Raw genomic sequence first — 26,649 nt, 5'->3', positions numbered from 1 at the left:
CTTCCACGGTTCCTCTCTTTCTACTATTAAACTCTCGTTTTCTCCTCTCATCCACCTCCTCTACCACCTTTTAGAAACCCTAAAGTATTTTATCTCCTTTTCTCAAAATCTTATCTTTTTCATCTATAATTAACATCTCTAATCTTTTCTATTAATATTTTAAAATTAAATCTTTCCAATTAAGATTTAAAAAAAAACTAAAAATAAAAACAAACCAAAATCTTAACTGGTTTTCAAGTTTTAAAAAAAACAAAAAAACATTAAAAATGAAACTATGTGCAGTAACGTGAAAATATATATGGTAGCAACTACACACCTTCTTATAATATAACACGCACAGTAGGTTTATAAAAGCATATATCCACATTAAGTATAATATTAAAATTTAAAAATAAATAAAACAATAACTTATCACTTAAATAATTATCATAAATACAAAAATAACTTAAATCACTCAAATAATAATTATTTCATATTTCATAATTTAATCACCTAATTAAATTACATAAATCAACATCTTAATCAAGTCATTAATTCTTTTTCGTATGTTTCTCTTTAGTCTAATTTTTGGATTAGAGGAACCATCAACATATAGTGTCAATTGGTCCTCCTCGAAGGTGTGTTATAAGTCATTGACAAAGTCAAGTAGGCATTGGGCTTTGATGGGGCCGTGTGGTTCGTATCAGATGTTGAATTCAGAGAGCTCCACGGCCCAAGATGACATTCGTCCGGCAAGGTCATTTTTTGGAGAATTTTTTGGATGGGGTAATCGGTCTTAACAATGATATGATGGTTTTGGAAGTAAGGGCGTAGACTAGGGATGTCAAAAATATCTGTACTCGTGGGTATCCGTGGATAAAACCTACAATGGATAGGAAACATATATTAAAAATGGATACCCGCTATCCACGGGTACAAGTATTTTTTATACCCACATGTTAACAGGGCAGGTACGGGTATTATAGTATCCGTACCCCGTGGATACCCGTACCCGCTAAACTTTAATTCAAGAAAATACCCTTTATATATATATATATATATATATTAGTAAAAAAATTCTGGCCTAATTTTTCCTCAAGCATCAATCGGAGAAAGTAGGCTTGTTTGTATGAACTTGAGTTTGTTTGAACTTTATTTAAAATTTATGGCAGTGACGAAGTACACTGGGTGTTGAATCCCAGCAAATTCTTGGACCAGGGCAGCACTGATTGTGTGATCTGTTGTGGTGATGTATACCAGGAGTGGTTGATGTGTATCTAGTTTGTGGAGGTTGGGTGGGGATGTAAATGTAGTTTTAAGATTTTGGAAAACTTTTTCGCAATCATCGTTCCAAGAGAACTTTGCAGATTTTTTGAGTAGCTGGATAATAGGTTGGGTTTGTTCGGCTAGTTTTGGGAGAAATCTGGATATGGCGGTTAGGCGGCTTATCAGGCGTTGGACTTCTTTGACATTATTGGGACTACGCATTTCAATTATGGCATTGCATTTTTCAGGGTTGGGTTCAATGTCACGTTGTGTGAGCATGAAGCCTAGGAATTTGCCACGGTCGACGCCGAATACGCACTTTTTGGGGTTTACTCTAAGGTTGTATTATCGTAGTGCGGAGAATACTGTGGACAAGTCTTGCGCATGCTTGACCTCAATCCTTGACCTCTCGAGATGGCTCCTTCTCGACTTGTACATGCCATTTGCTAGCGTATACGGTCTGAACCCTTAGGGGGTTACATGCGGAGAGGGCTCCGACGATCAAGTCAGCAAAAAGGCTCGCAAAAGTCAAATCTAAGATTAGGGAATTAATGAAAGTATACCTCTTAATTGCTGGGGTCCACGTGTATTTATAGAGTTATTAATTATGTCCTCCATTCTTATGGGTTGGGCCAATATTTTGGTCCTTGATGGGCCTGGGCTTAGCCTAGGCCCTGCATTAGCGTATGTTGGTACTAGAGGCCTTGTTTGCGACATTCTAAGTTAGGTGTTATCGACTTATTAGGTATTATTCTTTATAGTAAGTGGCATGGGCTGCTTATGGTTCTGCTTTTTGTGGGACTATGTCTAGGCGGTCTTGGTCGTGTACTTGCCATGGTCTGCCTAGGTATAGGACACTAATAATTATTATTATTATTATATATGCATTTTAGCTTCAATGAAGATTTGTTTTATATTTATTATGTTAGTTTCAAATTTATTGATTTATAATGTTTTTTTAATTATTGTGCGATGGAGGCATGTTGCTTTAGGTTATATAATAGACTTACGGACAATAGGTTTAAAGGTGCAATTCGACTCTAAAAGGGGTGGAATGAGGGGGATTAAATTAAATAGAGCCTATAGACATTTTATGCATTTTGCAAAAAATACAGAGAAAAAAAAAGCATATAAAAAGTAGATAGCACACACATAATTTATCCCAACACCAAGGTTATGTTCAATCTTTTAAGCCCTAAGCTTAAGTTGTTTCACCAATCAAATGATGGAGCTCCGTGCATGGATTTGGAGAGGAGGAACTCCAATGAGGCAGTGGAATGACGGAGTAAGGTTGGAGGCTCTTAAGCAATGGTATGATTTGTGGAGGTGAAGCTCTAGTAAAGCTCTAGGCAACAACCATGACAGTGTCCCTCGATGATCGAAAGGTCAGGCAACGCGACAGAACACTAGTAAGCTTTCGCTGCCCACGAAAGCGACAGAAGGTCACGGACACGAATACCCACAACACGATACTCACGGTAGATCATGGTTGGTAGTCTAAGTAGGCAGTGGCAAGCTCTGAGAAGGCAGTGGCAGGTTCTCAGTGTGGACTGGCAGAGTCAAGGTGGGCATTGGACTTTCTCACTCTGACTATAAATTTAGGTGTGAAATGAAATTGAGGGTGGGAATCAGAATTATAAATTTTGATTTCATAGAAGACATTATCGACGTATAAATCCGTCGATATTTTAATTAGTTTTGTCAGTAAATTCAACAAATAATATCTGTCGATAATTCTGTTAGTAAAATACACAAACCAACATATACAAATCATCGGTAAAATACACGACAATATCCGTTAGTAATGTCGTCGCTAATGAAATATTACGGATGGATCGTAATCCATGGGAAAAAAGTCGTTGGTAATTTGTAGAATTCATGTAGTAAATGTAAATTAGGGATGAGAACAATAACAAGAAAGATAGTTTTGTGTGGTAGAGCTATGACCATCCTTATTGTATGTAGTAGATCCATAACCAATTTAGGTTGTGGTTCATAGTCTAAAAAAAATTATGCAATTATGCTTCATAATCTAAAAAAAATCAAGAGAAATATTTACAAAAAAAGTTAAAAAAAGAAAAATTTATGTAAATCGTAATGTTAGACTCTCATATGTTCGCCTTAATTGAAAAAATACAACTTCTAATTTTGGATCATCAATAGATAAGCTAGCAATCTTGACAATTTTATTGTCATCTAATAAAAAGTCATATCCTACAATATCGCACAATTTAGTTTTTCTCTTTATATTTTGGGGAGTTTCTTCAGAGAAGATGAAGATTACTTTGGACAAATAATAAATTATCGTCCTTTTAGGTGTCATCTTATTTATTTACAAAGAATGTATAAAAGAATAAGTACTCCAACTCCTTTAATAACCAGAAAAAGAACATGGTTGTCCAAACATCATCGTGTTGAACGTTATGTTTTGAAGTGATGGTTCATGAGCTTCATTAACAATCCACATAGATTTTACATCCATTTTACCTCTATCCCTTAAAGAATCAACATATGCAAAATCTTCCCTTCTGTGAAATCCCAAACTCTATGTGCCACACCCTTTTGCGGAAGACCTTGTTTAACAAGAGTATAGGAAATTGTTTCTTCAAAAGCCATTTGTCGTCTAAGGCTTCATAGTGGTGTTGTCTAACCCCAAGGTCGTCTAACCCACTAGGTCATCTACTGCATATTGAGTTGTGTAATGAGCTTGACATCATCTAATGGATTGAACTTAGTCGTCTAATGCATTATTCAACAATTTTGAGGCATCTTAATGGATTTTAACACAACGTCAATTTCATATAACACTTAAAAATTTGACATGAATATCAAGAATCAAGAAAAACAATCAATTTCCTTTCAAATGCTTCAAGAATAATAAAGATATCTCAAATACATAAGAGTTTACAAAACACATACCTTTGAAGATTTAACAAACTTAGCCTTTACATAGCAATTAGAAATATAAACTTCTCTAGGTTTAAACATATATCTTATTATAAACATAAATGAATCTAAAGCAGTTATGATTATGTTGCATTCTTAAGCATCTAGTCCCTCACTTTTGGTTCACCATCCACTAGATCAACATTTGTTCCCATGATGAACATGATCACGACAGGGCAAAGCCAACAAACACACAAGAAAAGGGTAAGTTAATTATAAAACAATGTTATTAAGTCACATATTAAGCCATTCCTGTTCAAATGCAAATCCCTTAGCACTCATGATTTTTAGTAACAAAAGAGCTTGTTAAATTATAGAATGGATGGTATATGAATCTATTTCCAGAAGGTACTAGTGTAAAGGTACTAGTGTAATGAGTAGACTCAAAGGTTCCTACAGGTGCCACACGACAATAGTAGATTACATTCTTCCTCTCCTTCCTAAGGTGTACCCATACTAAATTTTTTATTTTGAACTTTGACCATTTCATAGTAAACCTTGACAAATCTATTAATAACTAAATTTTATAATTTTTTTTAAAATATATCAATAATTTGTCAATCTTTGTAAATAAAAATCTAGAAAGTATAATCTCTAAAGTAGAATTGTATTTTTTGTAGTCTTTATAAAACATCTTTGTAACCAAGAGTAAACAGATAAAATAACATTTATGATAAAAAATTTCTTTTAGTATTAAAGAATACTCGGTAGATTAATGCGTTTACAAGTAGGGATGGCAACAGGACGGGACAAAGTTTGTTGTCTTATATCCATCCCCATAGAAAAAATGCATCACATCCTCATACTCAAACCTAATGGGTATCAAACTTTTGTCTCATGCCCATCCCCACCGTGTAATAGGTATATTTTCATACCCATACACATACCGTTTTCTTACTTGTTTCAATATTAATTAATTAATATTTATAAAATAATAAAAAATTATGGTAAAGACAACATAATATATCAAATATTCAATATTAAGAGAAATGATGTTTCTTCGATATAAAATATTTAGAAAAAAATTATAATTGCATACATTTAAAATTAAAATACCAAATAAAATTTCATGAAAATCAAAACATTTATAAAATTTGTAAATATTAATAAAACCTAACTAATAAAATTTAAAAATATTTTAAAAAAATATAAAATAAATATAAATATTCAAATTAAAATATATATTAAATGTGTGTTTACTTCAATTTTTTAAATTTCAATGAATTTCCTTTTTATACACTAATAAAAATTATAATATAAAATCACGTAAAGAATAAATATTAAACTAATAATAATAAAATTTTAACATAGATCTTTTCTCTTTTGAAATTCAATATATGTTGAAGGATAATAAGAAAGAAACATTCATGAAAATTACAATAAATTTACATTAAATTTTTATATTATAGTAAACAAAATTTATTTATATAATTATAGTAACAAAACTACAACATGATTATAATGAGTTATAAAATAAAAAATAATTGTATAAAATATATCAAAATAGTATTTTACATGAGAAAAAGAAACAAATAAAAATATTAAAAAATTATCAAAGGTGTCTTAGAAACAATTTGAGAAATTATTAAATGAAATTACACAAAGAAAATAAATGTATAATTAAAGATATGATAAGAATAAAAATCTTTAGAGATCTAAGAAAAATTTTCAAATATCAACATAGTCATTGGTAGAAAAATAACAGAAATTTTTTTAGAAAAACAAAAATGGTTCTTCAATTCAAACAAAAATTAATTATAATAAATTATAGAAGATAATTTTTTTATGTTACCTATAAAGGAATATGCAATATGCTATTAAACACTTAAATTAAGAGTCTTAAATATATATATATATATATATATATATATATATATATATATATATATATATATATATATATATATATATATATATATATATATATATATATATATATATATATCAAGAAATAAAAAATAAAAAATATGTATTAATATATATACACCAAGAAATAAAAAATAAAAAATATGTATGAATATATATATATATATATATATATATATATATATATATATATATATAAAAGATTACTTAATTAATTATAAATAACGAATATTATGAGAAGTATGAAGATGGAAAAGGAACGAATATATACATTCTCATACTCAATTGAAAAGTCAAGGATTTTCTATATTCATACCCAGTCAATGTAGAGATTCTTCGTCAAAATAGATATAAATTCGGATAATACTCACAAATATGAGTTTATTTACAATCTCTATTTATAAGAGGACAAACACTGTGTACTCGTAACATATAGTTATTACCCAAAGTTTATTATACGAAATCTTTCAAAAGGTTACTTAAAAGATAATTAATTGTTTACATTGAGTCACATTATAAAAACAAATTTTCTCTACTTTTCTATTGTGCCCGAAGGTTGTTTATCCTAATAATCGTGTACATTCAAGTTTAGTGGAAATTATCAAAATCTTTTGAGAAGTACTATATTTTTCTATTAACAAGTCTACCTCATTTATGAGGTCATCAATCAACCTCAACTTGACCTAAGAACATCATAAACTTGAATGAAACATTATCAACCCAATCTCAACGAGAACGTGCAGGCTTATCCAGCTATACGCAACTGAAAACAAAGACAAGTTTGATCACAATTTTGTGGACGAGGACATGTCGTCGCTTGACCATCCTGATTTTATAATTCTTCGTCCAAAAAATATATAGAGGCACTATGGTTTTGGCAAATGAGAATGAAATTGCATACAGATATCGGAGACCATGCAATAATAACAGAACTGAATACAGTATATATTATGTGTCTTTAAATTTCATCTGCATCTTTTATCGTTGCTCCACTTTTTGCCAAAATAACATGCAAGAACCCAGGTTTCAATAGATGCTCAGAAGAATCTCCATGCAAACGTTCTACTAAATTCCTGCATAGTGACCATGATACTAATTCAAATAACCTGAAAACAGTAGCATCCAAAAACTTATGTTACGGCTATATTTCCGCAAATATCAGTTTTAGTCCTCTTCCTTTTATTCTTATGTGTTCCCCTCTCACCACTCACATCCCATGTGTTAATAACGTTCAGACTACTGATAGGATTCAACCGATAGAGTGGAAGATTATGGAAAAAAGAACAGAGCAATGTGTCGGTGTTTTATTAGATATCTATTGATACTTACAGTTTCTGAATCAATTCTTACCTAAGTGCAATGGTCAACTTATAATTCAATAAGAAAATAACAGCAAACGGATATTTTGATTTCCTGGAATTAAAATGGCAGAACAGAACTTTATTTCTCAGAAAGGGACCTTTTAAAGAAAGAGGCAGAAATGCGGAAGAGTGCGGAGACAACGAAATCAGAAATATCAGAGGAAGAGTGATACAAGGAACTGGGAATAAAAGATAAAAACAGTGAAACGAAATATTCATTCTTTCTTCTCTGCCATTTTATTCAGAAAGCTGGTCTACATTGGGTGGGTTCATCAAGGAGTGACACCTGTCCTTTATAATAAAAGAAAAAAGATCTCTATCATGACAGAGTCTAGCTCACAAATTAGGTTAAAATATAATCTAAGTTTTCTAGGTTTAATGATCCTTCCTTCTAGTGGGTCTTGTGGAATTAGGCCCTCTATCAGAGAGAATATTCCCATCACGCTTTATCCTTCATTCTCCGTGATGGTTTCCTAGTGCGTATGCTCCTTCTAACCGAATGGGTCCCTTTTCCCCATCATCTGGATGGATCTGTTGACACTTGTTAGTCTTAGGTCCCATCCTGTTGAGCGCGGAGCATATCAGTCGCCCCTATTTGGAACAGACCTTGTCCTCAAGGTCAGTAAGAGTATGACTCCTCCAAATGATCCCAAAATTCCCAAGTTAGGGTGAGGATGTCATCCCTCTAGACAAGCACCTGAACCTGCCAGAAATTATCAACCTTGACTCAGCGATATCAAGGAGTTTGACAGGCTGAAAGTTCCTTTGATGTAGACAACAATGGTGAAGGAACATATTGGGCTGAAGGGTCTCCCATGCAAGGCTTCAAAAAAGGACACACGAAACACCTGATTTATGCAAGATTGGAGTAGAAGAGCCAACCTATATGCAATGGATTCAATGTGTTGCGCAACATGGAAAGGGCCAAAATAGCACATACCCAACTTCCGTTACGCTCAGAGTTGACAGATAATTGGCGATATGACTCTTGAAAAGAGATTTTAGATAAATGAAACACTGAAAAAACTTATCACTGTTACTGTTTTACTACTGTTTATATAAGAAAACAATAAGCAGAATACAAAGAGTCAAGGCCCAGTCCTAACCCTAACCCTAAAGAAGGGATCCCATACATGATAAATAAAATATTACATCTCAACACTCCCCCTCAAGCTGGAGCATATAGATCATATGCTCCAAGCTTGGAACATATAAATTGAATTCTAGGCCCTCTTAAAGATTTAGTCAGAATGTCTGCAAGTTGTTCATTAGAGCCGACAAACTCTGTAACAAGATCCTTGGATAGTAATTTCTCTCTAACAAAATGACAATCAATTTCTATATGCTTTGTTCTCTCATGAAACACCGGATTGGAGGCAATGTGAAGGGCTGCTTGGTTGTCACAATATAACTTCATCTGCTCATTTTCACAAAATTTCAACTCTTGAAGGAGTTGTTTAATCCATACTAGTTCACATGTAGCTAGAGCCATAGATCGATATTCTGCCTTTGCACTAGATCGAGCAACAACACTTTGTTTCTTACTTTTCCAAGATACAAGGTTCCCTCCAAGGAATACACAATACCCTGTGGTAGATCTTCTATTAATTGGACAACCAGCCCAATCTGCATCACAATACGCTTCAACTTGAGTACTTCCCTTGTTCTCATACAACAATCCTTGTCCTGGGTTCCCTTTTACATATCTGAGAATGCGAATCACAGCATTCCAATGATCAATGTGGGGATTTTGCATAAATTGACTAACAACTCCCACTGGATAAGAAAGATCAGGTCTTGTTATAGTAAGGTAGATGAGTTTTCCAACCAACCTTCTATATCTCTCTGGATCTGAGAAAAGTTCACCTTGATCTCTTGTTAATTTTTTATTTGAGTCCATAGGGCTATCAATGGGCTTGCAATTTGTCAGACCTGTTTCTTCCAAAATATCAAGAGCATATTTTCTCTGTGCAATGATGACACCTTCTTTTGATTGCGCCACTTCAATACCAAGGAAATATTTAAGACGACCCAAATCTTTGGTCTGAAAGTGGCTAAACAAATGGTTCTTCAATTGAGCAATTCTAGTGATATCCTTTCCTGTGATAACAATATCATCAACATAAACCATAAGATAAACACATTTGTCAGGAGAAGTATGACCATAAAATACTGAATGATCCGCTTCACAACGTTTCAATCCAAAATTCTGCACAACACGACTAAATTTACCAAACCAAGCTCGAGGAGATTGCTTCAAGCCATAGAGAGAACGATGCAACTTACAAACTAACCCAGACTCCCCCTGAGCAACAAACCCAGGAGGTTGCTCCATGTATATCTCCTCTTCCAGATCACCATGAAGAAAGGCATTTTTAATGTCCAACTGATACAGAGGCCATTGGCGAATGGCAGCCATAGCAAAAAAAAGACGAACAGAACTTATTTTAGCCACAAGAGAAAAAGTATCACAATAGTCAAGGCCGTAAACCTGAGTATACCCCTTAGCGACGAGACGGGCTTTGAGTCGGTCTACAGCACCAGTCGGACCAACCTTAATAGCATAGACCCATCTACAGCCCACAAACTTCTTACCAGGAGGAAGAGAGACAAGTTCCCAAGTCCCACTGTGTTCAAGTGCCTGCATTTCATCAATCATGGCTTGTTGCCATCCAGGATGACCAAGTGCCTCATCAACATTCTTAGGAACCTTAATGGTAGACAAGGAGGAAACAAAAGAGAAATATGGAGGAGACAAACGATGATAACTCAAAAAATTATAAATAGGATGTGGATTACGAGTAGAGCAAATACCTTTCCGAAGGGCAATAGGCCAAGTGTGATCGGAGTCAAGAGAAGATGAAGAGGATGAAGGATCCATGATTCGAGAATCTGGTAGAGAAGGATTTGAGTCACAGGGGTCTTCAGGCAAGAGGAAGGAGTCACTGGAGTGCGACGCTGATATGTGAGAAGAGGTGGTTGAACAATGTCATTGGCATTTTGAGGTTGAGTTTCAGGAAGAACCAAGGGATCACAGGATGGTAAAGGAAGGACTTGTTGAACAGATGAACTCTCCTCCATGGAGGACAAGAAAAAAGGTGTGTCCACAAAGAATGTAACATCAGCAGACATATAATACCTTTTGGTTGGGGGAGAATAACATTTATACCCTTTCTGAAGGCGAGAATATCCCAAAAAGACACACTTAATAGCCTTTGCAGAAAGTTTATCAAGACCTGGAGAGACATTATGAACAAAACAAGTACATCCAAACACACGTGGAGAGACACGATACAAAGGATCATTTGGAAAAATTATCGAGTGAGGAATTTTATTTTCAATAGAAGAAGGCATCCTATTGATTAGAAAACAAGCAGTGAGGACTGCATCTCCCCAATGATGAATAGGAGGAACATTGGTATTCAACATGAGAGAGCGTGTAGTTTCGATAAGGTGTCTATTCTTTCTTTCGGCTATGCCATTTTGTTGTGGAGTATGAGGACATGTTGACTGATGTAAAATTCCTTGGGAAGATAAAAATGAGGAAAACGTAGCAGAAAAATATTCCTTAGCATTATCACTTCTGAGAATTTTAATTGTCTTCCCAAATTGGTTCTTAATTTCATTAAAGAAGGACACAAATATGGATAAAAGTTCCGATCTTTCTTTCATTAGATAAACCCAAGTACATCAAGAGAATTCATCAATGAACGTTACAAAATAGTTAAAACCAAAAGAAGTGACACGACTTGGTCCCCAAATATCAGAATGAACAGTAGAAAAAGCAAAATTACATCGTGTCTCAGACCTTTTAGGGAAGGAAGATCTAACATGCTTTCCTAACTGACACGATTCACAATCTAAGGCTTGAATGTGTTTGAGACTCGGAACCATCATCTTCAACTTGGACAAACTTGGGTGACCTAAACGATCATGCAAAAGTTTTGGGGATGAAGTTGCAAAACAAGATACTGAGGAGCTTGGTTTTAGGAAATAAAGTCCCCGTGACTCATGTCCTTCTCCAATCAGACGACCCGTACCATGTTCCTGTATAGCAAAGTAATTAGCAGTAAAGGTTACAGAACAATTTAAGGAACGAGTCAATTGACTCAAAGAGATTAAATTGTAAGGACAATGAGGAATGTACAAAACAGAGTTTAAATTTAGTGAAGGTGATAAAGAAACTTTGCCAATTCCTTGAGATGCCACTTTGGATCCACTTGCAACAGTAATAAAATGAGGACTTTTGGGAGAGGAAATGGAGGAAAATGAGGAAATGTTACCAGAGACATGATCTGAGGCACCTGAGTCAAGAATCCATGGACTAAGACCTTCCACAGATTGAGAGATGCATGCAGTTGACATTGAAGAGGATGGGCCAGGATTGTTGGATTTCTCATATTTGTACCTCAAGAATTCTTGGTACTCTTCATCAGAAATTCTAGATTCTGAATGATCAGACTTGGACACATGAGCAGCTTTATCGGGAAAACCATGTAAGGAATAACACTTGTCTTGGGTATGGCCCATTCTATTACAATATGAGCATTGAGGACGCCCACTTCGACCACCACGTCCTCCACAGTTGCTCCGACCTCCTCCTCTTCCTCGTGGTGCTACCATTGCTGATGTTTCAAAAACATCAGTTGAACTTTCATCTTTGACCAATGTAGGTACACGAAGAAGTCTAGTAACTAAGTTGTCCATCGAAGGGATTTGATCACCAGCTAAAACTTGATCACGCACATGATCAAAAGTCGAGTGTAGGCTCCTCAGAATTAAGACCATGTAAAACTTATCAAGTTTTTTGTTGATAGATTCTAATGAATCAGCCACAAAAAAACTCTTCAATTCTTCTACTGCAGCCCTAGCCTTTCCTATATGAGAAACCATATCATGATTGATTTGTTTGAGTGAGGCTACTCTTTGAGTTGCATCAAAGAGGCGTTGAATGTCGTTAGCAAAAATATCTTGTGCCCTTTTCCAAAAAGAGAAGCATGTCTTGTAAGGTCTCAAAATGTCTAAGACCCCTTGCTCAACTGATTGCCATAAAACAGCACACAACTGAAAATCCAATTTCTGCCACTTAGGTTTCTCTTCCTCTGAAATAGTAGAGACCTCTTTTTCAAGATGATCATGATAGCCTTGACCAAGAAACCACAACTCCACCGAAGCTGACCAAGAGGAGTAATTTTTCCAGTTCAGTTTCACAGAGGTAATAATAGGAGTAGCTGATAGAGAGGGAGACATTCCACCCGTAGAAGCCATTAAAAAAAAAACTTAACTTTTGAGAAGAAACCCTAGGTTCAAGATATGGTCACCGAAACAGAGAACCAAGAGTAGATATAAGACCAGGAGGCTCCAGCGAGACGAACGACGGTGGCGCGGCGCGATTCTGGCGCCGAGAAGGCGACGCGTGGTGTACACGCGCTTGAAGGTCGCCGGAGAGAAGCGGAGCGTGGCGGCGTGTGCAGAGGTTTCCGGTGACGTGACTTGCAGGGATGGGTTGCGCTCCTCGAGGCGCACCTAACCCTGACTTCGCCGGAGTATACACGCCGGCAGCAACGGCGGCAACGGCGGACGGTGCAGCGGACGACGGCGGACAGTTGCGGGAGACGGCGGACGATGACAGTCACTGTGACAAACAGTGAAGATGAACCAGACTCATGTTCTGGCTCTGATACCATCTTGAAGAGATTTTAGATAAATGAAACAGTGAAAAAACTTATCACTATTACTGTTTTACTACTGTTTATATAAGAAAATAATAAGCAGAATACAAAAAGTCAAGGCCCAGTCCTAACCCTAACCCTAAAGAAGGGATCCCATACATGATAAATAAAATATTACATCTCAACAATGACTAAAGCTTAACAAAGACATAGTCACCAATCAAGAACAACACATCACATTGATTATGATCTTGAGGGGTTTTAAACTTTAAATTTAGAAGATGTGAAGCATGGCAGATAGTTGTGGAAGTATAAGCACAAAAGCCACCACAAGAAGCGTTGGTGCAATGGCAAGAGGGCAGGTCTGAAGCAGCCTTGTGGGAAGATGCTTCTATCATTAAAGATTAGTTTTTAGAATTCAACCTTGGGAACAATGGGTAATGTTAGGCAATGATAGGCAGGGAAATAATGAGAAAGAGTGGTATAGGTGTTATAAAAGGAAATTTAAACATAAAAGGGAGTTATGCACTTAGTTGTTTTAGGGGAGAGAATTTCTGAGAAAATCTATAAATAGTTTCCTTTTGAGTGGTGTGAGGGAGTCTTCTTTTGGTATTAATAGTCTGCGACGGTTCTAACAAGGAATACCCTATGTGAGAAGAAGCTATTTCCTTTGTAAACTTTGTTGTCTTATAGCTAATAGTGAATAAGTCAGCTTGTGGGTTTATCTTTGCTTCTTTTCTGTCTTGTTCTTTCATCACAGTTTCTAGGTGCCTAATAAATGTAGCAAAGTATAAAGAGGAAATTTGAAATATCAGAAGGAACAAATATTCATCAAAACTTCCAGACCCCTCTCACACCCATCACACTTTTTTCCCTCATTCTCCACGATGGTTTCCTAACTGTATTTGCTCCTTCTGCCTGAATTGGGTCCCTTTTCCCCATCATCCGGATCTGTTGACACTACTGGTTATCATAACACCTACCAACTACCACCCCTTATCCTCCTACTTCTACGCTATTCAGTTATAGTTGTGTTTCCCCTCTATTATCCCTCACATACACTCCAATTTAGATACAAAATAGAGGAAAAACAAAAAATGATCATATAAAAGAGAGGATCACTCTCTAGCCCCATAGTGTTGAGCCTAAGCCCAATGGTGATAGAGGATGTATGTGATCATGCTTCTATATCTATGTAAATACAATGCAAGAATGAAGAGAATTGAGTATAATCTTATCTCATTTCCCTTAGGCGGACCTTTGACCTCATATTCAAAGAATTATCCCACATCACACTCTCCTCGAACAAAAGTTCGTCACAAAGTGCTTTCCCTATCCAACCAAAAGGCCTAATAACCAGTGTCATCAATAATGGATAATGAAAGTATTGGCAACACAAAAATCCTTTATGAAAATATATGGAGAGCCATAATGAGTTATGGTATAAGCATAGCAGACAATTAAAATAAAATATATAGATATAAAAAATTTTAAAATGTAGAAATATAATTGTAACTCAAATAATGAAAAATAGTCATAATTAATAATAATTGCAAGTTTAGCAATCAAAATAAAAATAAAACCAAATAAAACACCACCAAGTTCAAGACTTAAAATAGGTGATCAAGTTAAAGGGGTTGAAAAAATAAATGGACTTTGTTGTACGGTTGTGGAGCAACATCAGTGGTGTTACAGTGAGCAGCGGCAGAACACTGGTGGTGTTGTAGTTGGACAGCAACACGGCTATGGTGGCATGAAGCAAGCACAATAGTGGGAGAAGGAAAGCCTTCACAGCTGAATGGCTTCCACTGAGTGTTGTGAAACAACTTACATGTGGTGGCAGCAACATTGGGTTAAGGTTAAAATATTTTGTTTGGGTTTCAACTTGGTTGTATTACCAAACACTTCAAAAAATCATTAGTGGACTAGCTGGGTCGGGTGTATAACCTGGAAATAGAAAACAAAGAAAGAAGACATTAGAGTTTTTACATGCCTCACGTCAAGTCACACTGACCCAAGGCTTCTTTCTTTAAGCAGAGTGCATCAAATGGATCACTATTTCTGCCATGGCCACCCTGAACCACCATTTTGAGACACCTATGGTAGCCATTATGCGCTGCCATGTGAAACCCGATTTGCCACCACCATAGACGGTGGCCAACAAGAAATCTGCTACAAAAATCCACCATGGTGCCTCCGTTGCAGTTTTTCAATAACACTACTAATAACCAAAATGAACCTCCCCCATAATCTAAGGCACACACAAGCTATATAATTTGTCTTTGTCATGTAAACCACCTCCTCAAATGCTAACAACCTGACACATTATCCAACTAAATAACTTGGAACCTTGATAGGGACTGGAGTATTATGGGGTGTCTAAATCTCACTGGAATATGGGGTTGGCTAAGTTCCTCTTAACAACTAGTTTTTGAGGGTGGATTCCCCAAGTACTTACTTAGGTGATCATTAGACCCTTCTAATTCTTTTAAAACTTTCAAACTGTGGGCATATTTTGTTAATGCCCAGTATCCTAAATGTTCTTTCAAATCAGAGATTGAACAAGGGACTCTATATAGCATCCCACTGAAAGAACATTCAAAGATTTGCCCAATATCCCAAGAACCCCAATGAAGATTGTTCGAAAGGAATGTATATGGTTTACCATGTAAAGGTATGATATAAGAATTCCATCTTTATGAATTCTCTCATATAGTTTAAAAGACGCTTGCCAGCTAAAAAGTCAGTCTCAAGAGCATAAAACGTAGAACATGAAATGAAATAATTTCCTAAATAGCACTTGTTATAAATCAACTACAACTACAATTTAAAATTATACCTTTCTTGGAGATAATGCTCTTCCATTTATCCTTGAGATCAATAGGAGTTCGAGTCTTGTCAAATACACGACAACCAAACTCCAAAATTTTCCTCCAAGGGATATTTTTATTTTCTTGTGAGAACTTTAATACTCCTTCCTGCAATGTGAGAACCAAAGCTAATAGTCTAATTGACAAATAAAAGCCTATTAAGAACTTTAGTACTCCTTACTCTAACGTGAGAACCAAAGCTAATAGTATAATAGACAAATAAAAGCCCAAAACAGCTAAAACACCTTAGATTAATGTTGTATACCTTGTCCAATGTATAAGTTTTACAACTTTTAAGTTCATAATAAACTTTTAGAAACATAAAATGCATACTAGGAAGCAGGAAACTTAGCAAACAGCTCCAAATAGAAATCAATAAATTCATAAAGATAATTTACAGAAAAATTAAAAACATAATTGTATTGCAAAAATAATGAAAGAGACAACCATAATTACAATCCTATGATTTATGATTTTGTAAGTCTTTCATGATCCTAACCATAATATTGATTTTAACTACCTTGGCCAGACCACTCTGACACCCAAAGTGGCCATGGGCCACCAAGTAAAACCAGCATCACCACTATCATTTTTTGGTGGCAAGCTATAACTCCGTCACCCAATTTCTGCCATGGCATCACCACAGCAGTTTTCAATGACACTAAAGCAGTATTATTTCATATCAATCAAGAAGAAGAGACGTTAAATCAGATATAATGAAAAAGATAGACATAACAACATAGCAACTTATCATGAACACTGTATCCTCATATTGCAAACACAAGCACAAAGAAAAGCACATGTTGAAAGTTGCCTCAATATTCTATTTCCAGATAAGTGTTCAGCAATGATAGTTGGGCTAGTTGTAATGTTTTGAAGACATAATTAGACCCCAAATGTGAAGAAGATAGAATAAGAAACTGTCTTCAAAAATATTACAATCAACCATAACCATACAAGTATTTTATTTATTTTCAGATTTGCAGATAGCAAATTAGAGGAGCATATTGTTCTATTGGGTTTATGATGTAACTCATGCAACCAAGCCCATGTTCTTGTCTTTCTTTCTCTCTTTTACATTTATATCTTTTAACTTTTCCATACGACTTGGATCCCATTTCGTATGTAGACATAATAAAAAAATTACATCCCACCATAGCCCTGAATGATTCTTGATTGAATTTTAACTAAACCTGCCAAACCAAATATCTTATCTCATGTTGACTCTTAATTCACCTGTAATCTCACAGCAACAAGCATGACGCAAATATTCCCTCTCATGTTCATTTCACCCGTACCTTCAAATACACTAAGTCCACTCAGCAACTTTGTTTCACTAATTTACAAATCCTTTAGATGGCTTAGATCACTCCTCTTTCTCACTAATATTAGAAACCAGGAATTAAAAAGAAAAAGAAAAGAAACATTTTTACCAAATAGGATGAAAAAAACAACAAATGTGACAGAAATTTCTTCTTCAAGGGTTTCCACTTCACAAAGGATTTATCCACTCAACTTACAATAGCAACAAATTTCAATCTATATATTTCATCCTGTTGATATATAACTAACTCGCTCATTAATATTCTAACCAACTTAAGTAATTTCTAATATCCTAACATTTACATTGATGGACAGCCTCTGTAAAACCATTCTCAAAGGTTGTTAAATAGATATGATAATCAGGTTTCCTTTTTCAGCCCAACCTAACACAGTTTACGTGTATGCTCTTGGCTTGATTATGGGATGCAAATACGTCTATTTCTCACAAACTAAGACTCATCTACTTAAATGGAGATACATTATATATATCTGCCAACTAAGGTATATATTGAAATCAAAGCATTGGCTTGAAGTTTTAACCCATTTCACATTGTCAGAGCTTGACTTTTATGAAACTTATACCTTCAGAACCTTTTCTTCTTCAACGGTCCAAAGTAATCTCTTGCGCTTTGCAGGCAGTGAAGTCCGATTCATTCTGCAATTAAGAAATAACAGACCAAAGATTTGCATTAACGCTTTTACTTTGCTTTGAGACAGCAAGTCTCCATCTCAGTGGAAAAAATAAATTTCAATGAATCAATAAAACATCCATTCAATCAATCAATTGCTGCAATTGAGGAGTGCATTGGCCACAACAGCCTCGCGTCGCCTGACAAAGGCTGCAACTTACAACACAACCACTACTGCAATTTAAACCTCTGAATAGTACCAGGGTTTCAAAACAGCAATTGCAGCTACAACATATATTATGTGGTTTTTGACTTTCACAACAGCATCAAGGCAGTAGGCCCCGAATTTAAAAATCACGACAAATCAACAGATTTTTCAGTTTTGAAAAATGACACACCCTTTCACGATCGACCTCTGTGGTCGCCTGGAGCTGGTAACTTCCTCCTCTTTTACATTACCATCAATTTTCCTTCTGGTGTTACAATGTTTATGCTCTTCTTGTTGTAACAAACCCTTCCTCCTTGCAGAAGGATCCTTCCTCTGGTTCTTCCTTTTCTCTGCTGAAACGACATTGGGTTCTTCATCATTGGTCTCACCCACAGAACTAACCGTCACAGACACCGACACCTTTTCTTCATCTGTATCATTATTCTCTTCATATTGTGTTTCCTCCACACATTTTATCCCATCCTGAACCAGGCCCGCACGTTCAGCAGCAGAATCTGCACGTGCAACAGCAGAATCTGCACGTGCACCACTCTCCAAGAAGTGTGACAAAGCTTTCTTTGCGACCAGGGATTTCTCTCTCAATTGTTGGCACGTGTCGAGGGCGCGCTTGTACCAACAGTAGGGGCAGTAGAAGTTACCCGAATCATTGAATTTGGGTTCGGAACCGATACAGTTGGAATGTACAGTGACAGGGCACAGCCTTTCGCTGCAAACCAAAACTCCCTCTTCGCGTTTGTCGTCACAGCATACGCAGATGCTCCTGTCCAACGACTCCACAAACTCGGGTCCAGGTTCGGGACGGCGATGAACGCAATTGACATCGTCACTCTCACTATCAAACGCAGTTGCGTTATGTTCATCCTGATTAAGATCAGACAAATTGAAACTGTTAAAGTGGCGTGAAAGAAGAGATTATCAAAGAAAGGAGTGAAAGGAGAGGGAGATGCCAAAAGCAAAGGAATGGCGAAGAGGGAAGGAGCAGTTGCGCATGCCTCATCCCTACGTTTCCCTACACTCTTCCTTCTCATTTTTCCCTGGTTTTGTTTTCAAAGGAAAAAATTAAAATAAAATGTTCACCTTGCTCCCAACCCCACAATCAAACAAAGCGTAGGATGAACACCTCTCTCCATGTGGTGTACCCCTAATCCGAAACTTGACGTGTCACTGTATTTGATTAATTTAATTTTAATTTTTTTTTTAACTTTGGATCGATGATTTTATTAATTTTTAAAGAAAGGGTTAAATATGTTTTTTGTCCAAATTTTGGAATTAGTACATTTCGAAACTTTGAACGAATTTAGTCCTTCATTTTTCGAAATATGTGGATTTAGTCATTTTAATCGAATCTTGTTAGGTTTATTTGATGTTTTGTATGCATTTCACATCTCATGATTATATTTGACTTGTTTATACTATTTGACACATCTTTGCTTTAATGTTATTATAAAATACGCTTGAAATGTCAAATAAACTTAACAAAATTTAATTAAAATGACTAAATTCAAGTATTTCGAAAGATGATATGCTACTATAAACAAATACTTATACAATACTTTTACACTGTACAAAATTCATCATTCATAAACTGCAAAGATTTGCTACTATAAACAATACTTTTACGGTTTTAACCTCATCTTGTATGTGCTATCCATATATTTCAAATATTAGTAATAATATACATTTTTTTTCTTCAAATATTTATATATATAGTATCACTGTATCGTCCCATTTAAATGATAATAATTAAATGAAATATTACGATGAATAATATAAGAGCATAGTCATGGAGTATAAACACTACTCCTTACAATATCCAAGGTACCAAAAGTAAAATACTGAGACACACTACGATGCCCATATAAAATAGAGTTCAAGAGTCAACAATATTTAAAATAATTGCCCAAGCGGTAGACAATACATGGGCTATAGCCCTAAAGAAAACTCAAACAAGCAGGATTTGTTCCAAGATGAATTGATGATTATCTGCTCACATCTGCTCACATCAATAAATTGATGATCATCGCAAAAAGAGAAAACCACACATAAAACATACAACAACCAGAAAGGGTAAGCTAAAGTAGAAAGTGATTTTGTCATACAATTGCATACATTTTCATAGACCAAGATGCATACATAAACTGATCATGTGATGACTCGCAACCAATACACTAAGACTCAAAACACGACTTATCCGGATACATATAATTAGTCGGATTCAGCGGATGCTTGCACTTGTGGTGGCCTTTACTCCTCTACCAAGCTAATTGTTACCGTGTTTCATCCCCCATGCATAAGGTTAGCCTTAAAGTGTTTCAGGCCTCCTGTTACTCTCACCACTTGAGTCAGTATGCTCTACATGGGAGTAATTGACTCTTTAGAGTGTCGAGATGCAATCATTACCTTGAATCCTTACTAAATTATATAAATGAGGCACCACCATGAACTCCCACTAACAGGGGTCATGGAATTACGTCCTGACCAAATGAGGCACCACTATGAGATCTCACCTAGAGATTCATGGAATTACGCCCTGACCAATGATGCACCACTACGAAACTATTGTGGAATTACGTCCTAACCATACTAACATCATGTTCCTTCAATCAATATAGAATTATTTCTCATGCCAATTCCATGTCTTTTTCATAACCAACCATTCCATACATGTCACATGCCAAGGTCATGTTGAACTTATCCATCGCAGACCATAAATCATTTTTCTCATACATATTCACCCAATTCATGCTTTACAAGATTACTCAATCCAAACATATGGCAAACATCCAAGTATGGAGGGAAAACAAAATTAAACACATGCTCACCCTACTTCTCGCTCAGGCTGAAGGGTCTCACTCAGGCGAGAGGTTTCCCTCGCTCAGGCGAGCTCCCTTCGCCTAGCCGAGAGCTCGAGGAATGGGAACAGTGGCTTGCTGCCATTTCTCACTTAGGCGAGCCCTCCTCGCTTGAGCGAGACTATACCTCGCTCAAAACGAAGATTTGATGCTTAAGCGACAACTCGAACAAGAAGCTTGGACGAGCCTTTGTTAGTCTCGCCTAGGCGAGACGTGCTCGCTTGGACGAGAAAACCAGTGCTCACCATTGTTCTCTCGTGTAATCCAAACATTCGAATCAAATCATGCCTTAACATTTTCCAAATCAAACACAACGACAACCAGTCCATACAAACACGAAACAAAAGTAAAGCGAGTAAAAAATCGCAAGAAACAGAAAACCCTAGCTTCCCAGACCTGGAAAAACTAGCAGAAAAGCCCTAACACTTAAGCTACGAGTACCACAGTTTTGAGAACAGATTTGGGAGCTGGAAAAATAGCGGAAATAGATTCCAAATGGGTTATCATGATGCACCCTAGCTAGAATCACGAAAATCAAACCAAAGAAGAAGAGTATGAACTGAAAATAACTTACGTGGGTGGAAGAATGGGTCGAACTCACTTGAAATCGAATGAGTCTCAAAACCTTAACAGAGCATTGTTGGAAGGAAAGGAGAGTGTTTGAGAAGCTGATTTTCTGAAAGTAAGTAGAGAGTGAGAGTGTTAAGCTGGTTTAGAGGCATTGGCACCTTATGGGCCAGTCCTAGGCCCAACTAATTTTGGGATAGTCCTTAAATATTAGGGTTAAAATATAAGTGGACCTTACAATTACAAATTATATATTATTATTATTATTATTATTATATATATATATATATATATATATATTATAGTAACCGGTACATAACAATATAATAATTATTAATAACATATATAATATAATACTTAATAATAATATGTAATAATTAATTATGTATATAATAAATATTATTATTATTAATAATATATGTATATATGTAATTGTAAGGCCCATTTTTCTTTCTTTTCTTTTCAGCCTTGTAGTTGGGCCTAAGGCCGGCCCAAACATGTAAGCCCTTAGGTCTGCCCTAAAACCTAGGGTACCCTACATTTTCAGGAAACCTTGTCCTTGCCTTGAGCTGCAGCCGCCACACCTCTTCTGCTAGGGCTAGGTTCTTGCCATTGTTGAGCCAGTTCGAAGTTTTCTCCTACTCCTGTTCTCCCGTTCGTTCCTTGAAGCTGTGGTGCTCGTGCGTTCGGTAGCGAGGGCTTGTCGGAGCGTTTTGCTAGCTTGAATCCCAGGTACGGGAAGTTAGGGTTCTAGTTTCGAGTCCCTTTTTGAACTGTTTATGAGCTATTTGTTGTTTGTACGGTTGGATCTGTCGTTTGGATGTGTGAGAGTGCTTTGCATGTGTTGTTTGGCCGGAAAACATGGCGGTACAGCGAAGAACAGTGGCGAGACCTGTTAATCTCGCCCAAGCGAGTCCATTTCGCCTAGGCGAGATGAAACAGGGAGCTCGCCTAAGTTTTTTGCGCGAAAAGTCGCCCGGGCGGCTCGCTCAATTTTTGAGCGAGCAGGCAACTCGCCCAAGCGAGAGGGATCTCGCTTAAGCGAGATCCCGTGTTGCCCATGCCCTAGTTTTTGGCGCTCTCGCCTAAGCGAGGGGGGAGGCTCGCCTGAGCGAGCACGTCTCGCCTGAGCGAGACCCCTCAGCCTGAGCGAGGTGCTGGGCGAGACAATGCTGTGTTTTGGATGTTTGATGGTTCCCGAATAATTTATCTTGGTTGAGTATGATTGTATGATGATGGACATGTATATAATGGAGTATGAAGTATACTTTTGGCATGATTCATGAATTGTGGATGAATGGGTTGGTATGGGACTTAGCATGTAAAATGAATGTGTGGTTTGGAATTAAAAGAACATGGTTTTGACATGAGATGAGACCCTAGACTCATTGGGGTGGTGATGATCAGAGGTTTGGATTTGGGATGTGATTGATATGAGGACTAAACTTCAAGGGTTAATATGGAATTGAAAAATATAATTTAATATTCTCTTATTGCTGAATTATGAATGTTGGTCCGTGTTAGCGTGTAATTCCTTGGGGCCTCTAGGTGAGACCTCCGGGGTCGCGCTTCAGTGGTCGGGACGTAATCCCATGACCCCTGCTAGTGGGTGTTCATGGTGGTGCCCCATCTGTATAACTAGGTAAGGATTCAAGGTAAGGTTGCATCCTGACGCTCCGAGGAGTCAGTTAGTCTCACTTAGAGCGGACTGACTCTTGTGGTGGGAGTAGCAGGAGGCCTGAAACTCATTAAGGGCTAACCTTTTGGTGGGAGAGATTTTGATTCATCATAACACTTGTATTACAAAGCTCAGGGATCGAGCAGCTCAGGTTCGAGCAGAGGTATCCACACAAGTGCAAGCATCCGCTGAATCCGACCAAGTTATACGTATCCGGATGAGTCGAGTCGAGTCGTAGTGTATTGAATGAAGAGTCATAACATGTTTGGTTGCTATGTGGAGGAGATGATGAAAATATATTTGATTGCATGTGAATATGTTGATTGGCTCTAGCTTACCCGTTTTGTTGCATGGTCGTGATGTATGTGGCTGATCTTTCTTGCGATGATCATCAACTCGGTTGATGGGAGCAGATGGGCGAGGTCCTCGTGGTCAGCAAGGGAACGGTGATCCAGCAGCTTAGCCATCCGGGCTAGTTTTTGAACGTCTTTCTTTCATGCTTCTTTAGGGCTATGGCCCCTGTATTTTGTTGTTACCGGATTTGTAAACTCTTAGTCAAACTGATTATCCTGTTTTGTTGGCATCGTGGTGTGCCTGGTTTAGTAGGGGTGATGTCGGAAACCCCAGGACTGCGTGATTTTACTATCTTATGCGTGACGTTTCCTTTAATTTCGTTAATAATTAAATGGGACGTTACATTTATGGTATCAGAGCGGTCATTCCTTAGGTCTGTGGACTTGGATGTCCGCTTAGCTTCTCTGTGTGTCTTCTGAGTGTTCTTAGTTAAATTCTTGCCTTTATCGAGCCTAACCAAGTGATTTTCTATGTGCCAGTGGACTATGGCACCTCCTCGTAGGACTTCGCAATCATCCCAGGGAGACGTACCTGATATCGCCAGAGCTATAGAGGCGATGGTAGCAGCGATGACGCAGCAGAGTGCTGCGATGATGCAGCAGCATGAGGCATCCATGCAGCGACAGGCGGCGTCGCTTGAGCAACAGCAGGCAGTGATGCAGCAGATGGAGGCTGCAAGGGTAGCTGCTGAGGATGCTCATAGGCAGCATATGGAGGCCCTCCGCCAGATGGAGGAGAGCAGGACGGCGACACCTGTGGTTGGTCCTGAGCCACGACCTACGGTCAGGGAGTGGAGCTTTGAGGACTTTTTGAAGCACCACCCAGCAAAGTTTGATGGGAAGACTAGTCCTAACGCCGCAGACCAATGGCTGAAGGACTTGGAGCGCATCTATGACGCCAAGATGTGCCCTGTAGAGGACAGGTTGGCGTTCTCGGTCTATATGCTCACAGGAGAGGCAGAGCATTGGTGGAGCAGCACCAGATCCATCCTAGAGGAGAGGGATGAGCTAGTGACGTGGGAAACCTTCAGGGAGAGATTCCTCTCCGAGTACTTCCCAGACAGCATCCGATACGCTAAGGAGGTGGAGTTCCTCCAGTTGACCCAGGGAGGGAAGACTGTTACAGAGTATGCTGAGAGGTTCAAACACCTCAACCGTTTCTACACCCTACCACTCGATGAGGAGTGGCGATGCAGGAAGTTCGAGAATGGGCTTCGCGGTGACATCCGCTTGATGGTGGCTCCCTTGTCCATCAAGGACTTTGCCGCTCTGGTAGAGAAGGCCAGGGTGATGGAGAAGATGAAGCGCGAGGTGGAAGGCCAGCGCCCACAGCAGCCACAGCCACCTCAGAGGATAGGCGGACCATCTGGGTCCAAGCCCAGGCATGAGGAGCGGAGGAGACCATATGACAGGCCTCACCATCAGTCTCAGGGGTCTAGGGGTCTTCCTCACCAGCAGGGTCGAGTACAGTGCTTTATATGTGGGGGCCCTCATCTGAGGAGTGCTTGCCCGCGTATGGAGGGTTACCGTCGGTGCAACAACTGTGGCAAGGAAGGCCACTTTGGGAAGGATTGTCCTAACCTTGCTAGGGCAGCAGCACGCCCTCCAGTTCAGACTCCTCACCAGCACCAGCGGAGAGATAGAGGCAACCGGCCTCAGGCGACAGGCAGGGTATATGCCATGACCGGAGCATAGGCTGCAGGCTCAGGTAATCTTGTTATAGGTCGATGCATGATAGCGGGTGAATCTTTGTGTGTGCTGTATGATTCTGGAGCGACACACTCCTTTGTGTCAATTGCTTGTGTGGAGCGTCTGGGTCTGCCGGTATGCGAGCTGCATTGTGAACTTGCAGTATCTACCCCGGCGTCGGGTTTGGTCAGGACGTCGTCCTTGTGTGCTAGGCTTCCAGTAGAGATAGAGGGACGCAGGTACAGGGTGAACTTGATCTGCCTACCCCTACAGGAGTTGGAGGTGATCTTAGGAATGGATTGGCTCTCTGCCAATCGCATTCTGATAGATTGTCGGGAGAAGAAGCTGCTTTTTCCCGACGTAGAGGAGCCTGAGTTGGTGTCGTCTCAGAGTGTTATGAGGGAATTACATGACGGTGCGCAGTGCCACATGATCTTCACACATATGGAGATGGAGAGAGGAGAGACGACGTCGGTGATGCCAGTCGTCCAGGATTTTGTGGATGTGTTTCCGGAGGAGGTACCAGGGTTACCTCCCAGTAGAGAGGTGGAGTTCTCCATTGATCTAGTCCCAGGAACAGGCCCGGTCTCGATGGCCCCATACCGCATGGCTCCGGCAGAATTGGTAGAGCTCAAGAAATAGATAGAAGATCTGATGGAGAAACGGTTCATACGGCCTAGCACTTCACCTTGGGGAGCACCAGTGTTGTTGGTGAAGAAGAAGGATGGGAGTTTGCGCCTGTGTGTGGATTACAGGCAACTGAACAAGATGACCATCAAGAACAAGTATCCGCTCCCGAGGATTGACGACTTGATGGATCAGTTACATGGGTCATCAGTGTTCTCGAAGATAGATCTGCGATCAGGGTACCACCAGATTTTGGTAAAGGCTGATGATGTGCAGAAGACAGCCTTCAGATCCAGGTATGGCCACTACGAGTATGTGGTTATGCCTTTTGGCGTGACCAACGCCCCAGCTGTGTTCATGGACTACATGAACAGGATCTTCTGACCCTTCCTAGATAAATTTGTCGTGGTCTTCATAGACGACATCCTTATCTACTCCAGGACGCAGGAGGAACATGCAGAACACCTGAGATTGGTGCTTGGTGTTTTAAGAGAGAAGCAGTTGTATGCCAAGTTGTCCAAGTGTGAGTTCTGGTTGGACGAAGTTCAGTTTTTGGGGCATGTGATATCAGCACAGGGGATTGCAGTGGATCCAACGAAGGTCGAGGCAGTGGTAAAATGGGAAAGCCCTAAATCAGCCACTGAGATTAGGAGCTTTGTGGGGTTAGCAGGATACTACAGGAGGTTCATAGAGGGATTCTCCAAGATTGTGGCACCTTTGACTTTGCTTACCCGGAAGGACC

General features: G+C 38.3%; 1 protein-coding gene across 3 annotated transcripts; it reads right to left on the bottom strand.

Annotated features, from left to right (window-relative positions):
• Window positions 1-6,639: 6,639 nt before the first annotated feature.
• On the bottom strand, window positions 6,640-19,235 carry LOC114169284. 3 transcript variants are annotated; one of them, XM_028054361.1, is made up of 5 exons: window positions 19,089-19,231; window positions 18,311-19,002; window positions 17,866-17,938; window positions 15,930-16,068; window positions 6,640-7,130 (listed from the first exon to the last, which is right to left on the bottom strand). In XM_028054361.1, the coding sequence occupies exons 1-5, from the start codon at window positions 19,167-19,169 to the stop codon at window positions 7,123-7,125; spliced, it is 993 nt and encodes a 330-aa protein (XP_027910162.1). In that variant the 5' UTR covers window positions 19,170-19,231; the 3' UTR covers window positions 6,640-7,122. The 3 variants fall into 3 exon arrangements, with proteins under 3 accessions (XP_027910162.1, XP_027910163.1, XP_027910161.1); XM_028054362.1 differs by lacking the exon at window positions 6,640-7,130 and adding an exon at window positions 14,612-15,037 and having other exon boundaries at window positions 19,134-19,235; XM_028054360.1 differs by lacking the exon at window positions 6,640-7,130 and adding an exon at window positions 14,612-15,037.
• Window positions 19,236-26,649: the final 7,414 nt, after the last annotated feature.

Source organism: Vigna unguiculata, chromosome 11 (genome assembly GCF_004118075.2).
Source record: "Vigna unguiculata cultivar IT97K-499-35 chromosome 11, ASM411807v1, whole genome shotgun sequence".
Taxonomy (NCBI): Eukaryota; Viridiplantae; Streptophyta; class Magnoliopsida; order Fabales; family Fabaceae; genus Vigna; species Vigna unguiculata.
Note: the sequence above shows the minus strand (reverse complement) of the source record. Positions and strands in the feature narration are given on the sequence as shown.